At 37.9% G+C, this 13,648-nt stretch overlaps 1 protein-coding gene and 2 long non-coding RNA genes across 3 annotated transcripts; 1 reads left to right on the top strand and 2 right to left on the bottom strand.

Moving 5' to 3' along the window:
* The first annotated feature begins 3,512 nt into the window (after positions 1–3,512).
* Positions 3,513–4,131, top strand: LOC105447142. Its single transcript, XR_973990.1, has 2 exons — positions 3,513–3,551; positions 4,076–4,131. It is a non-coding gene; the product is annotated as an uncharacterized LOC105447142 (long non-coding RNA).
* Positions 4,132–4,832: 701 nt separating this feature from the next.
* Positions 4,833–7,081, bottom strand: LOC115921249 (putative nuclease HARBI1). The gene is made up of 2 exons (XM_030978540.1): positions 6,753–7,081; positions 4,833–5,109 (listed from the first exon to the last, which is right to left on the bottom strand). Exons 1-2 carry the CDS (start codon positions 7,079–7,081, stop codon positions 4,833–4,835), a joined length of 606 nt encoding a protein of 201 aa, XP_030834400.1.
* A 3,628-nt stretch (positions 7,082–10,709) lies between these two features.
* On the bottom strand, positions 10,710–12,138 carry LOC115921467. The gene is made up of 3 exons (XR_004062880.1): positions 12,058–12,138; positions 11,430–11,474; positions 10,710–10,878 (listed from the first exon to the last, which is right to left on the bottom strand). It is a non-coding gene; the product is annotated as an uncharacterized LOC115921467 (long non-coding RNA).
* Between the last annotated feature and the right edge of the window lie 1,510 nt (positions 12,139–13,648).

The following is a 13,648-nucleotide window of genomic DNA, read 5'->3' as shown; positions in this document are numbered from 1 at the left end:
ATCAAGTAGAACACTGCCTGTACACATAATCGCGGTCGAATGGATAGTGTAGTGAATCACACGCGCACAGACCCGCGTTGATATAAAAGCCAAAATCACACAACATGTGTACATGTGGACAAATTGACTTATGTTTCCTAGTCCGCTATTCTAGAAAGGAAAGATAATAATGAAGATAAAATACCTGTTTTTACACTGTAAAATAACACGATCAGGAGAAGTTCTGATGTCAATGTCGCCATTCTGCATGAAACCAAAGAGATATCCTCCTTGATGATACACTCAACAAAGGTTCTGGGTAGGCATATACAATGTCATGTACATCTTGTTTGTATCATCAATGATGAAGTACAAATAACGCATGCGTGAAGTGAGGGGCATTTCCAGCCAATAGTTGTACCATGACGTATGCACTAACACTGGAAAGTACTCGGAGGGAGGGCGCTATTTGCATTGAAAAAACAGAGCCATTAAATAGGAGAGTTTAGTCAACCCGGTTCCTGTAGGTAATGTATGGCGAGTACTCCTTCATTGGGCAAACACAAAAAAAATATATATGCCATCATGTGACCAAGTTAAACTAAGCTAATCAATCTCTATTGATAAATTGCTCTGTATACAAACGTAAACGAATGTTCACTTTTGTCCTGGACTATACCAAGGGTTTTACATTAACAGGAAATTGGGCATTAACGTGTTCAGGGGACCTCCATGCAAACTTTCTAAGGAGAGGACCTCGACAAAATGCGACTGGGAAAAAAGGCGGTCATCTACAACTACTCTTCCAATTTCTTTGAGAATTATTCTTTTAAAGAACCTCATTTTATAATGTGTGTTATGTCAAAAGAAAGACAATGAATTTTCCACGAGATAATATATCTCTCAATAGGTTGGGGGATTATGTGCATAACGTTTTTGACAAAATCTTAATTTGTTAATGATTTGTTATAATATAAATTGCGCCAAATTATTTATTTTTCCATACTTAGAAAAATGACAACGACTGACGTGGGACTTTCTGGAAAACTGTTCACGATTGTGTTTAATATTTAATAATATAGAACTTGTACCTATGTAGCGCTTTTCATATGAGATTTCTATCAAAGCGCTTTACAATATCAATGCAAGTAAAACTCAACAGAGTAATGACAAGAGTTTTTTTTTCCATGACGAGGTGTTCTTTCTTAACTTTAAAAACGTGGAATAGCATTTAATGCGGTAAAGTACACTAAAAAAAAAAAGTGCTAAATTTAGCACTTAAAGGTTCAATTTTAGCACTTTTTAGTAGCTCGCATAGTGACTGCACTCGAAGTGCTGAGTTAGCACTTGCACCCGGGCTACTTTGCTAGCACCCAAAGGAGCTGACTGTTGTGCTAAATTTAGCACTTAAAGATTCAATTTTAGCACTTTTTAGGAGCTCGCATAGTGACTGCACTCGAAGTGCTGAGTTAGCACTTGCACCCGGGCTACTTTGCTAGCACCCAAAGGAGCTGACTGTTGTGCACTTAAAGTGCCAAGTTTTGCTCTCTTTTGGGTGCTAGCAGAATAGCCCTTGTGCAAGTGCTAACTCATGCGTTGTTTGACATGCCCCATCTACATTTGGTATGTGGTCAAGGTGGATGTCCTTCGTCATTTACCACTTTCAACTCTTACAGGAAACATTTATTAAACCAACATCCACAAGAAGAACCTGAACCTGAAATTGTACAGGGTATGGAGGGTCTAGTTGATGCTGATTTGGGTGTTGCTGTTGGTGAAGTGCATAATCCTGCAGCAGATGATGCATTTGATGATGATGATGATAGGATAGGCCTACTACAAGAACAAGATGGAGCAATGCATAATGACAGTACAAGACACTATGAATATGACAAACAATGAAAGCGGACAAAATATACAGTTCCTTAGGTAGACAAAGGAACATCCCTTCACTGCTATTATGTAAAAATGTGTAGAACAGGTGTCACATGCATATTCACCTGTTCTACACATTTTACATAATAGCAGTCAAGGGATGTTCCTTTGTCTACCTGAGGAACTGTATATTTTGTCCGCTTTTATTGTCTGACATGTTCATAGTGAGACCAGCTGCATTTTTCATTGGTTCTCTTTTATCAAACACCAACATGACCCATGCTATGACAAACAGAGTGTTATCTGCTGCAACAGCTTTGAATACTGATGTTGTTGACAGTTTAAGGAGCAAAGTTATTCAGACTTTTGAGGCCTTGGGTATTGACCTGGAGAATGAAGAATGTAAGAATCTCTTAGCTGAATTTGATTCAAAAACAAATATTCACAAGGTAACAGCTATTATACTAACCGACCAATCAGATCAGGTTATGCAGTCAGCACTCGATGTTAAGTGCTGCATATTGTTATAGCACTCGTTTTCTGCACTCAAATATTCAGCACGTTTCGGTTTCCTTGTTAAAGTTAACCCGTCAAGTGCTGATTTTGGCACTTCAAGTGCAGAATCTCACTCAGCACCCAACATTTAGCACCTCAGTTTTTTGCGTGTACATGTACATTTTTCATTAATTGTGCATTCTTAACGATTTTCTTTATATAATATAATCATATATATATATACACATTTATAACCCTTTTTATTACTGTTTTGATAAATGTTTTAAGGTTTGAATACTACCATTTATTAATAGAAAATTTAAATTGATTTTAAATCGGAAAAGTATCGGGATCAGTTTTTTCCATCATGTGTCCGGGTTTGCTTTAGATTTTGCCACCAATTCCATGCTATAGTCCCTGCAACAAGTGGGGGGGGGGGGGGGTTGTATGATTACACATCAGGTTTACTATATGTTGGGTAAGGAACATAATGATTGTATAGCATTAATGTGGTCTTGTATGTCTCTCTGCAGCAACACACTGCACTTTCTATTGAGCAAGTACCAGCAACTGTGACTTCACTACAAGGAGCTAAACAGACTGTTAGGAAGGTATAGACTCGGTCCATGAAAGATATCCATCAGTGTTTTCATACATTTCATGAAACTAATCTCCAGTCATTTACCCCTTGACATTCTCTTTTCTAACATCTGTTTCCATCTTTTTAATAAATATATACAAATCTTATTGTTAAAGCCCCTCTAAAGTGTTGGGAGCCCAAAATTAATTTGATGGTAGAATTTCACTTAAATTATTCCCCCACTGGCTAAAAATTTCTGTTGTAAGCAGAAAGACTGAATTTGTATTCTTTCATCAATAATTGACTTCAAACACATTTGTTTTAAAAATCCTTGCAAAAATGTGCCTTAAATGACATCCTCTTTCACATTATGATACAATTTTAAGTGAAAATTTGCCACCCCATTTTTGTAGGTGTTTTAAAGCTATTGTTGTCATCATTATTAGAATATGTAAATTAAATACATCTACATGTACATCAATAGATGCCAATGACTCTGATACATAATTTGTTCAGGCTGTATAACATGAAATGAAATAAAACTTTATACTTTGAAATGTTCAATCACAGTATTGTTGTCTTACAGAGGCCTGCCACAAGAATGGACACAGAAACCGAAGATGTAAGTGTAAATTTCAAGTTCATATTTACTTTCACAGAATATAGATACATGCTAGTAAAATCCGATATATACAAGTAAATCAGTATAGCTGGTACTCAAGTCTTCAGGGCTAGCACCAAGTCAAAATGAAGAATGAGAAAAGGAGGTACATCTCAAATCTATATATAGTAGATAGTTAGATACATATCTTGAGAACAATTTGGAACTTAAATGATCGTGTCTACAGGGGTATTACTTACATGCATAGATTATCAAAAAAAACAAAGTGATACATATTAGTAGCAAAGGTTTCATGTAACTTGAAACAAGAGGCAGTCATCATTACTGGAAAAGAGGCCACATTCATAACACTGAGCCGCAGTGCACTTTCATATGTCCTCTATTTACATAGAACAATTGTTTTTTTTACCTCCCCTTATGTACACTTAAACCTTGCTTCTTTGATTTCTTCTATTTTTCCAACAGAAAATCTATAATTTATTAATACCGTTATTAATCTTGTTTATCTTATATCTTAATTTTAGTCTCAGGAATCTCAGCAGGAAGGAAATAGAAAGAGGAAGAAGGGGAAAAAAGCTGCCAAAAAAGAGACAGATGAGGTCAGTTTACTTTCCCTCAACAAAACTATGGCAGCAAACGAGAATCGAAAGGTGGAGGTTCTCGAAGGGATTCTCACCACCCTTCAAGGAATCCATGGGTGCCTGCAGATACTGACTACCACTCCCCAATCTACAGCTGCAGATATCGTAACCCGAATGCATGCTGAGCAGTAGACATTATAATTAAAGTGTCCTGTCCTGCTACATTCTGTGTATATTACAGGGTGACACAGGCATTAATGTATCACATGCTTAAAGTGTTTATACGAAAGAAATCTGCAAATATATATAAATAAAGAATGTTCAACATTTTGAAGCCATTTTATTGTGTGTTTAGTCTCTCCTTAATTTGGAATTATACTTAAATCTTAAAAGTTAAAATCTCTTATTTTCAAGTTTAATATGGTTTAACATTATATCTTCATAACATGTTTATATTCATTATACAAACATGTATTACCTTTTTTTCATTGAACCTTTGAAGATAATATTTACAGTATATAAAAGACAAACAGTTTACATGCAAATCCCATTGCCACCTTCAATCTTCAAGTAAATCAAAATAATAATGTACATAGATATGTTCAATATGTAGACTCTGAGTCATATACCATCCTCAATAAGCAATGCATTTCTAAGTACTTTAAAAATAGAAAAGCAATGTCTCTGGATATAGCAGATTTCAAGTAAAGCATCTGGCCACCAGTTGGGCTCGTGCTGCATATCCCTCATTGTTGACAGGGCCATCAAAGTCATCAACACCAACATCAGGAAGCTCATGGTCTCGTCCAAGATAGGGTTCTTTCCAGTCCTTTGATAACCGGTACAACACGGTGCACGCAATGATGATCTGGCATGCCTTCTTTGGTTTTACTCTTAGGCCTCTTCTCAGACAAGGGAATTTCTTCTTGATCTGTCCATTAGTCTGTTCAACAACTACTCGTCCTCTCATGTGAGCCCTGTATTGCAAAAATTGAAAAAATAAGCAATAATTATATTTGTATAATATCAGATACACTATAAAATAATTTCCCATAATTGACATATTTTTTTGATAGATTGTTGATATTTATGTGGCAGCACTGCAAGATCTCTTCCATTTGAATTTAATATGCCATACTTTTTCAGAAAACTCTACATTGTAACATATTACATCGATCAAAACAAAACGTTGATGGAGGACAGCAACAGGCGCGTAGCCACGGGGGGGGGGGGGGGGGGGGCACGTGCCCCCCTAAATTTCCAGGATCGGTTGCATTTTACGGACCCCTTTTTTTTTACCTCGATCGATTACATGTATGTGCCCCCCCAAACATGAAACTCTGGCTACGCGCCTGGACGGCAATGCAACTACATTAATCTATTTTTTAATGAAGAAGATGTACTACATAACACTGCAGTATAGCAGTGGTAATAATTAAGCAGGTCAAGGGTCATATACATGTAATATGAATCACATTGTATAAATCAAAAATAATCTTATACATGAACATAGACCTACAAACATGTATAATATATGGCTGTAGGACAAGCGCCCCCTGACAACTCCCCCCCCCCCCCGCCAATTACCAGCGTGACAATTACCCCCTATAAAATTAAACCCCCCTCCCACCAGTAAAACCACTTTCCAAGGACAATTACCCCCCCCCCCCCAAGAAAAGTACCCCCTATAAAATGAAAAAAAATCCCCCCTACCCAGGAAAATCACTTCCCAAGGACAATCACCCCCCCCCCCGAGAAAAATTACCCCCTATGAAATGAAAAAAATCCCCCTACCTAGTAAAAACCACTTCCCAAGGACAATCACCCCCCCCCCAGAGAAAAATTACCCCCTATGAAATGAAGAAAAAAAAACCTACCCAGGAAAAACCACTTACCAAGGACAATTACCCTCCCTCCCCCCCCCCCCCCCCCCCCCAGAGGAAATTTACCACCTTTGAAATGAAAAGAGAGGACAATTACCCCACAAAAAGTCTGCTTTTATCAAAACGAAATAATCCCTTACAAAAAAGTACCATGGTAACCATTTTTTTGTAATGGTTAACATGGTACCGAAACAATGAAATACACTGTACATGGTGGATGGTATTTTGGACAAAAAAACACGTTTACCATGGTACTTTTTTTGTAAGGGATTATCAGGGTAGGCTTCCCCTTTAATGAACAAGGGAGGGTTGTCCGGGGGGGGGGGGGTAATTTTTTCAGAGAGGGGAATTTGACTTTGCAGTGATTTTCCAGGGGGGCGGGGGTGTGGTTTCCTTGATTTAGTTTGATTTTATTTATTGGTTTCTGCATCTTTTTCTTTTTTTTTCATCATACATTTTCATGAACATAATATGGTTTGATACAATATTTTAAGTGTATATAATTTTATACAGATAATAAACAAAATTAAACAAATATATTGAATGCATTATTAAGTAAATTGGATGCAGGAGGGCTACAGAAATAAGCAAAGTAGCTTGACGGGGGGGGGGGGGGTCATGGAGATTGTCCAGAGGGTAATTAATAGGGTCTATGGTATATATATTTTTTTTAAATTTTATTCCAACGGTTTAAGTATATGATGTAGGCCTAATTCAATTTAGTAAAATAGATTTACCTACTGTAGGTACGTTCAGCATGTGTTTGGGGGTTGCGGAAAGCGGTCATGAGCCATGATCGTTGGGGGTAGCCCGAGTCACCGAGGAGAACTCCCTCCAATTCTCCACGTTGGAAATCCTGCCCAACATAGGAATTCTCCAGTACTCTGCAGTCATGGACAGACCCTGGCCAGCGTGCACTGACGTTGATTATGTTGTAATTTGCATCGGTGACAAATTGCACATTGATGCTATGCCACCCCTTCCTATTGACGTACACATATTCGGTTGTCTTTAGTGGACTGCCGTCAAGCCATACATGAGTACAGTCGATGGCTCCAACGACCATCGGGAAGCCACTCAACTCCAAAAATTCCATTTGCTTCTCAGCCGCCGGCCTCCATGTTACTACTTGTTCTTTCAAACTAGTAAGCACCTTTGTCACACGATTAATTATTCTACAAACAGTTGAAATTGAAACACCATGATCTTTGAGTACACTGGAATAAAAATCTGAGGTTGCGTAAAAGTTTAAAGCAACGAAAATCTGCAACCTCGCATCAATAGAATGACTCCTCTGAGTCAGCGGCGCAATTCTCTCCTCCAACAAGTCAATAACTCTCATCACACCCTGTCGCGTAAACCTATAATATTTGTGCATCTTTTTATCGTTTAATGTATCCAATGGATTAGTCCTATCCCTGAAAACACGCTCTCTATTAAGTGCTCTCGCGTTATTTATATAAAGAAGGCGAGCCATGATTAAAATACCTTGCAAAACAACCGAAATCCTCCATACACCGTACCGGTGTACAAAAACTTATAAAAGTTTTCGCGCCAGTATTTGACCTTGAGACAGGAAGTTACGTTTTTGAACTCATCGCAGCTCTGCGAGCACCCTTTGAGCATCCGCTAAGCTGCGATGAGTTAGCGACGGGTTAACCCGTCGCAGGCGCTTAGTGAAATCCATAAGCAACTCATCGTCCATGTGCGATGGGTTCGGTGAGGTTGCGATGAGTTCAAGCCCCTGCGCAGGGTTAACGATGCATTGCGCGCGTTAGTGAAATCCTCCCCAGGACGTTGCTGGCGCGCAGATTTCCGTGAACGATCTGTTTAGATGATAAATTCGAGTACATATTATAATTTATAAATCATAAGCAATAATGGAATGACATAGTTGGTCTGCAAGAACAGTGCAAAGGCAAATATTTTAATGTGTCCCATTTGATGTATTGTAGCCTGATAGCATAGAATTAGGAAATATAACCAAAGCTACAATTATATCGTTGGTTTCATCACCTTTAACCTTGCTAAAGATAAAATATTGTGGATTTCAACAAAATCGATTAATACAACATCAGATTTTAAAGATATGATACGTACATCGAGAAGGGGAGGCCTGCCGTTGATATTATGTATACCCGGAATCAACTGCGGGGAACCCTTTCTTGCGGGATTCGAATGGGCGTAGTCAATTTACTTGTTTTAATTCTATTTAGTTATTTGTTTGTTTGTCTTTTTAGCGAGAAGTGATTTAATTTTGATTTATTTCGTTGACAACACATGTGTGGTCTTCTCGGTAATTTTCGCACCAGCAACAATGTCTAAAAAATGTGGAAAATGCCAGGTAGACAATTTGACATTCGATTGCACCAAGGAAATATTTGGAAACCTTTAACTTTATCATAATATTACAGACATTTATAATGCGCAACATATCCACCCAAAGGGTGTTCAAGGCTCTTACAATGAGCTACATAATATACTTAGATATAATTTTGCTTACATTACACATGGTTATAAAAAAGAAGAAGATGATATTAGTTAAAGTTGGCCATTAGATAAGTTTTCAGGCTGGCCTTGGAACTATCTACTGATTTACAGTCCTTAAGTGTGTTAGGGAGACTGTTCCACAATAGGGGAGCTGCTGAGGCAAATGCTCGATCTCCCCATGATCGTCTGGTCTTAGGGATGATCAGAGTTGATGTATTGGCAGAACGCAGACCAGAACGACCAGGCTTGCGAAAGTTGAGTAGAGAAGAGATGTACTGTGGCGAGGAGAACTTCAAGGCACGGTATGTGATCAGAAGGATTTTGTATAATTTGTATAATTAAATTATGCGTATGAAGTCACCTTCTGTGAAGACAGGAATGCCATGCCCTTCGCAATCTGCCAGGCAAATGTAAACAGGTCTGGTTCATTTACCCTTCTTACAACGGAGCGAACATTGGCGTAAACCCGATACGATGACCGCGTCTTGCCTGCATTGGTTTACAGGTACGTCAGAAGAGTGCCGTAAAGAACGTATTCATAAACGATGAAAGCTGCAAAGAGAAACAATGAGTTTTACTGATTAATTTAATATCAGGAAATATGCAACAGGTGGCAGAGAAGGTAATATTGTATCAATGTGGTTACCGAATGAAACATATCAAAATAGTTATAACTTTTTGAAGTTCCTTGTGGTTGCCCTCGCTCTCCAAGAAACGTATTTAAGGTGATTTTCCTTCTGTTGCTGGAAGGTTGTGGACAAATCTACCCACCTCATTAATGCACACCTATGTTCCTTCAAGAAACTTCAGAATGACAAATAATGTAATTAGGGAGCCCGGATTAATGTACGATTATATTGGCTTCACTGGTTTTTGTTCCCATTTTTAAGTGGTTCTTATAGTAGATATGGGGCGGATTGTGAAGCGTTTTGTAGCTGCAGGGAAAGAGCACTATATGAAAAACTCGGTGTATCGGATAACATAGGTTTGTATGGGATGTGACATCATAATACGTTTTTACATAATTGAAAGTTATTATTAGTTTTACCCAATATGGTTATGAATTTTATTAAAAGGCTTATTATTTTAAGTAGTTACACGCAAAAAACTGAGGTGCTAAATGTTGGGTGCTGAGTGAGATTCTGCACTTGAAGTGCCAAAATCAGCACTTGACGGGTTAACTTTAACAAGGAAACCGAAACGTGCTGAATATTTGAGTGCAGAAAACGAGTGCTATAACAATATGCAGCACTTAACATCGAGTGCTGACTGCATAACCTGATCTGATTGGTCGGTTAGTATACTAGCTGTTACCTTGTGAATATTTGTTTTTGAATCAAATTCAGCTAAGAGATTCTTACATTCTTCATTCTCCAGGTCAATACCCAAGGCCTCAAAAGTCTGAATAACTTTGCTCCTTAAACTGTCAACAACATCAGTATTCAAAGCTGTTGCAGCAGATAACACTCTGTTTGTCATAGCATGGGTCATGTTGGTGTTTGATAAAAGAGAACCAATGAAAAATGCAGCTGGTCTCACTATGAACATGTCAGACAATGAAAGCGGACAAAATATACAGTTCCTTAGGTAGACAAAGGAACATCCCTTCACTGCTATTATGTAAAAATGTGTAGAACAGGTGTCACATGCATATTCACCTGTTCTACACATTTTACATAATAGCAGTCAAGGGATGTTCCTTTGTCTACCTGAGGAACTGTATATTTTGTCCGCTTTCATTGTCTGACATGTTCATAGTGAGACCAGCTGCATTTTTCATTGGTTCTCTTTTATCAAACACCAACATGACCCATGCTATGACAAACAGAGTGTTATCTGCTGCAACAGCTTTGAATACTGATGTTGTTGACAGTTTAAGGAGCAAAGTTATTCAGACTTTTGAGGCCTTGGGTATTGACCTGGAGAATGAAGAATGTAAGAATCTCTTAGCTGAATTTGATTCAAAAACAAATATTCACAAGGTAACAGCTATTATACTAACCGACCAATCAGATCAGGTTATGCAGTCAGCACTCGATGTTAAGTGCTGCATATTGTTATAGCACTCGTTTTCTGCACTCAAATATTCAGCACGTTTCGGTTTCCTTGTTAAAGTTAACCCGTCAAGTGCTGATTTTGGCACTTCAAGTGCAGAATCTCACTCAGCACCCAACATTTAGCACCTCAGTTTTTTGCGTGAATATAATATGAGAGGGAGAACTAGAGAGAGAAAGGGGAAAAGGAGAGAAAAAGAGAGAGAGAGAGAGAGAGCAACATTGATCATGGAAAACTGAATCTTACCTTCCTTACATTTTCTTGAGATGTTTGTGATGAAGTCACAGTAGCTGGTACTACAGAAACTTCTGCATGTTGCTGGAAGGAAAACGCAAGACCATATAGTGTTATTCTATTATGTTTATTGTTTTAGTCACTTTGTATATCAAAGGTATAGTCTATGCATTTAAGCACATCTTACTACACATCCACCCCACCCCCTTCTAGAAAAGAAAAAATCCTTACATCAGGCCCATGTGTAAAAAAAATGAAATTACACCACAGCTTCCATAATTAGGTTTCTTTTGTATTAAAGGACATTGACATCCCAAAGATGAAGTAAGAAGAGATAAGGTCTATTCCACCCTTTCCCCCGAAAAAAAAGGTTAAAATGTTTGCATTTTATGAAGAAGCATCACAACCCCCCCCCCGACCCCCTCCCCCGGGACACACTCACACTTCAACAGCACTATGAAGATCGTTTAAAACTTGTACTCTTTATGGATATGCTTTAGCATAATTAGCATTCAAAGTGGAATTTTGAAGAAGATAAAAATTATGCCTTGCTATGATCTAATTCATAAAATTAACAGCAAGAGTAGATGCAAATTTAATGTACTTGTAGACCCTCTTTTTATTGATAATCTTACCTTAACAACTTCTACACCGTTCTTGTGTGATCCACTTGATGGGGCCTAGAAATATGAAAAATCATGAATACATGTGTGAATCAAATCTTTCTCTTAGTCACCGAGTCATTTCGTGGAATTAAGAAGCATTATACACCTTGACCTCTTGTATTGGGTACACATGTACTTCTTGGGCTTTGTTTGAGTCAGTTGCAGTTTGCTGTTGAAAGTTTGCATTTTAAGTTTCAAGTGAAGTTGTTAGTTTCAAGTAGCAATTTATTTTGTTGATTATTCCTCCAAGTCACTCAATATAATGGGCAGTTATTCTTGTTATTCATTCTTTTACAACAATGTACTACAGCTAGGAGCTGGGAATATTATGTTTTAACATACTTTAACTACTGGTGTTGTTTGGGGGGGGGGGGGGGACTGCAAATTCATGAAGCATATGATGCTTTCATAATAACTGGAACTTTGTTTCAATTTTGAATTAACATCTATTGTAATAAAAGTAAATAGGTGTATTATTTACTTCAAGAGTTGAAAGATTTTTGACATATTCAGAGCCAGAATGGCACTAACTCTATAAACAATAACGTAGTTAGTGCATGTACTTTTGGCTCTCAGCAGACGATTCTCATTCACTTACAGTTTCAGCCATTTCGATGGGAGCTATGCCGTCCCTGAGCTCATCAGGCAGTGCCTGCAACACCAGCTCATAGAGTTTGTGGGGTGGCACAAAGCCTCCTCCACCTGTGACAGTTGAGAGAAATGCATGTACATGTATATCAATTAGAGTTTATGTGATACAATGTTGATTTTATCAAAATACCAATGTAAAATATGAATTTAAAGTCAATAGTCAATATCACGAAGGCGACTTTAAATACAAATTATTCACAGAAGACAATTCCATCTTGAAGTGTTTCTCATGTACTATCCTAAAGGAATTTGATTGCTAACATAGATCATATAACATACATTGAGATTTGCATGAGAAGACATTCCATGGATCAGTCAATTAACCTTTTTCAAGTGTAAAAGGAATAATTATGTACTTTTTTTAAAAATAATTATTTTTAAAACAAAATCCCAGAATGATACAAATCTAATAAAATTAGTGCATGGTGGTTTCCTTACTTCCTTATACTTCTTGTCACTTACCCACAAGAGCCTTTCTCCTTTTAGACATGACAGTCTGATTTTATTATTAGTTTAAATTTTTAATTACTAGGGTCTAGATGTAGATCTAGATCTAGAAGTCTATGTGTTGTACATATTGTGAAATAAATCAAGAGACACCTACCAGTTCCATGCACTTGCCGCCTCCTTTGTGTTGAGTATTTTTGGCCTTAGAGGCCAAGTCCTGCCATTTTTTCCTCATCTTCGGCCATGACCTGTCTGGGCGACCCCCGGCTGCAACAATGTGCCTCCGGCACTCCTCCCACGCATCCGTCTTTTGGCGCTCCACGCCCAAACTTCCCCTCCCGCCACTCACGTACGTCGCCTGTGCGCGCTTGGTTGGCGGTGCCATGCTTGCTATGACGTCACTCGTAAACAGTTAAAATGCAAAGCCGAACATAACATTATGCTAATATAATTACCTCACTCTTTACCCGCCAACCAATCAAATACAAGTAAAAATATGGAAAGGAAAGTTCCCCTACCCCAAATGAATATTCATATTGCCAATTTGATACATAGTTTTCAAATAATCATTGAAAATAACTTGACGTTTATTCAAATTTTAATGGACCATAATTTTGGCAAAAATCACTGAAATTTACATTTTGTTGTAAGGTTGTAGCAAATTTATTATAAACTCTTCATCTCAATTTTTGTGTGACGTAATATTTTTAAAGCATATGAATGAGGATGTTTCCTGAAATAGTCCTTTGACCTTATTTTCGTTCCATTTTTTTTTGGCATTATGGCATAAGTTTGAACACGAGAGACTTTGAGGTATTTTTTAATTCATCGGCGCTAAGCGCATTTCGAGGCCGTGCGCGTCGGGGTGGAGATTTTGTCCCGCATTGTATCAAGGATGCGTGATTTGCGTGCTTTTGATAACTAGCATGCCATTGTGTATACAGCAGCGGTACGTGAATCCTAGTCGGTCATATTCATATTGATCCTGAAAGGCCTAGTTAGATCTACAGTTGACCGAGAACATCTCATTATAGCTATAATAGACGTTAGAAGATAGTCTCTAGATTTTGTTGTTTTTCTTTAATTTATTA

The sequence above is a fragment of the Strongylocentrotus purpuratus genome, unplaced genomic scaffold (genome assembly GCF_000002235.5).
Source record: "Strongylocentrotus purpuratus isolate Spur 01 unplaced genomic scaffold, Spur_5.0 spur5_scaffold_1, whole genome shotgun sequence".
NCBI classification, from domain to species: Eukaryota; Metazoa; Echinodermata; class Echinoidea; order Camarodonta; family Strongylocentrotidae; genus Strongylocentrotus; species Strongylocentrotus purpuratus.
This window is presented reverse-complemented; position numbering and strand designations above follow the sequence as displayed.

Bases quoted from the DNA above. Each gene is read 5' to 3' on its own strand.
- LOC115921249 (XM_030978540.1), bottom strand. From the start codon at position 7,081: ATGGTCGTTGGAGCCATCGACTGTACTCATGTATGGCTTGACGGCAGT. The intron at 5,110-6,752 runs GTAAATCTATTT...TTTGCAATACAG, and splicing joins GCTGAACGTACCTACAGTAG to GGCTCACATGAGAGGACGAG.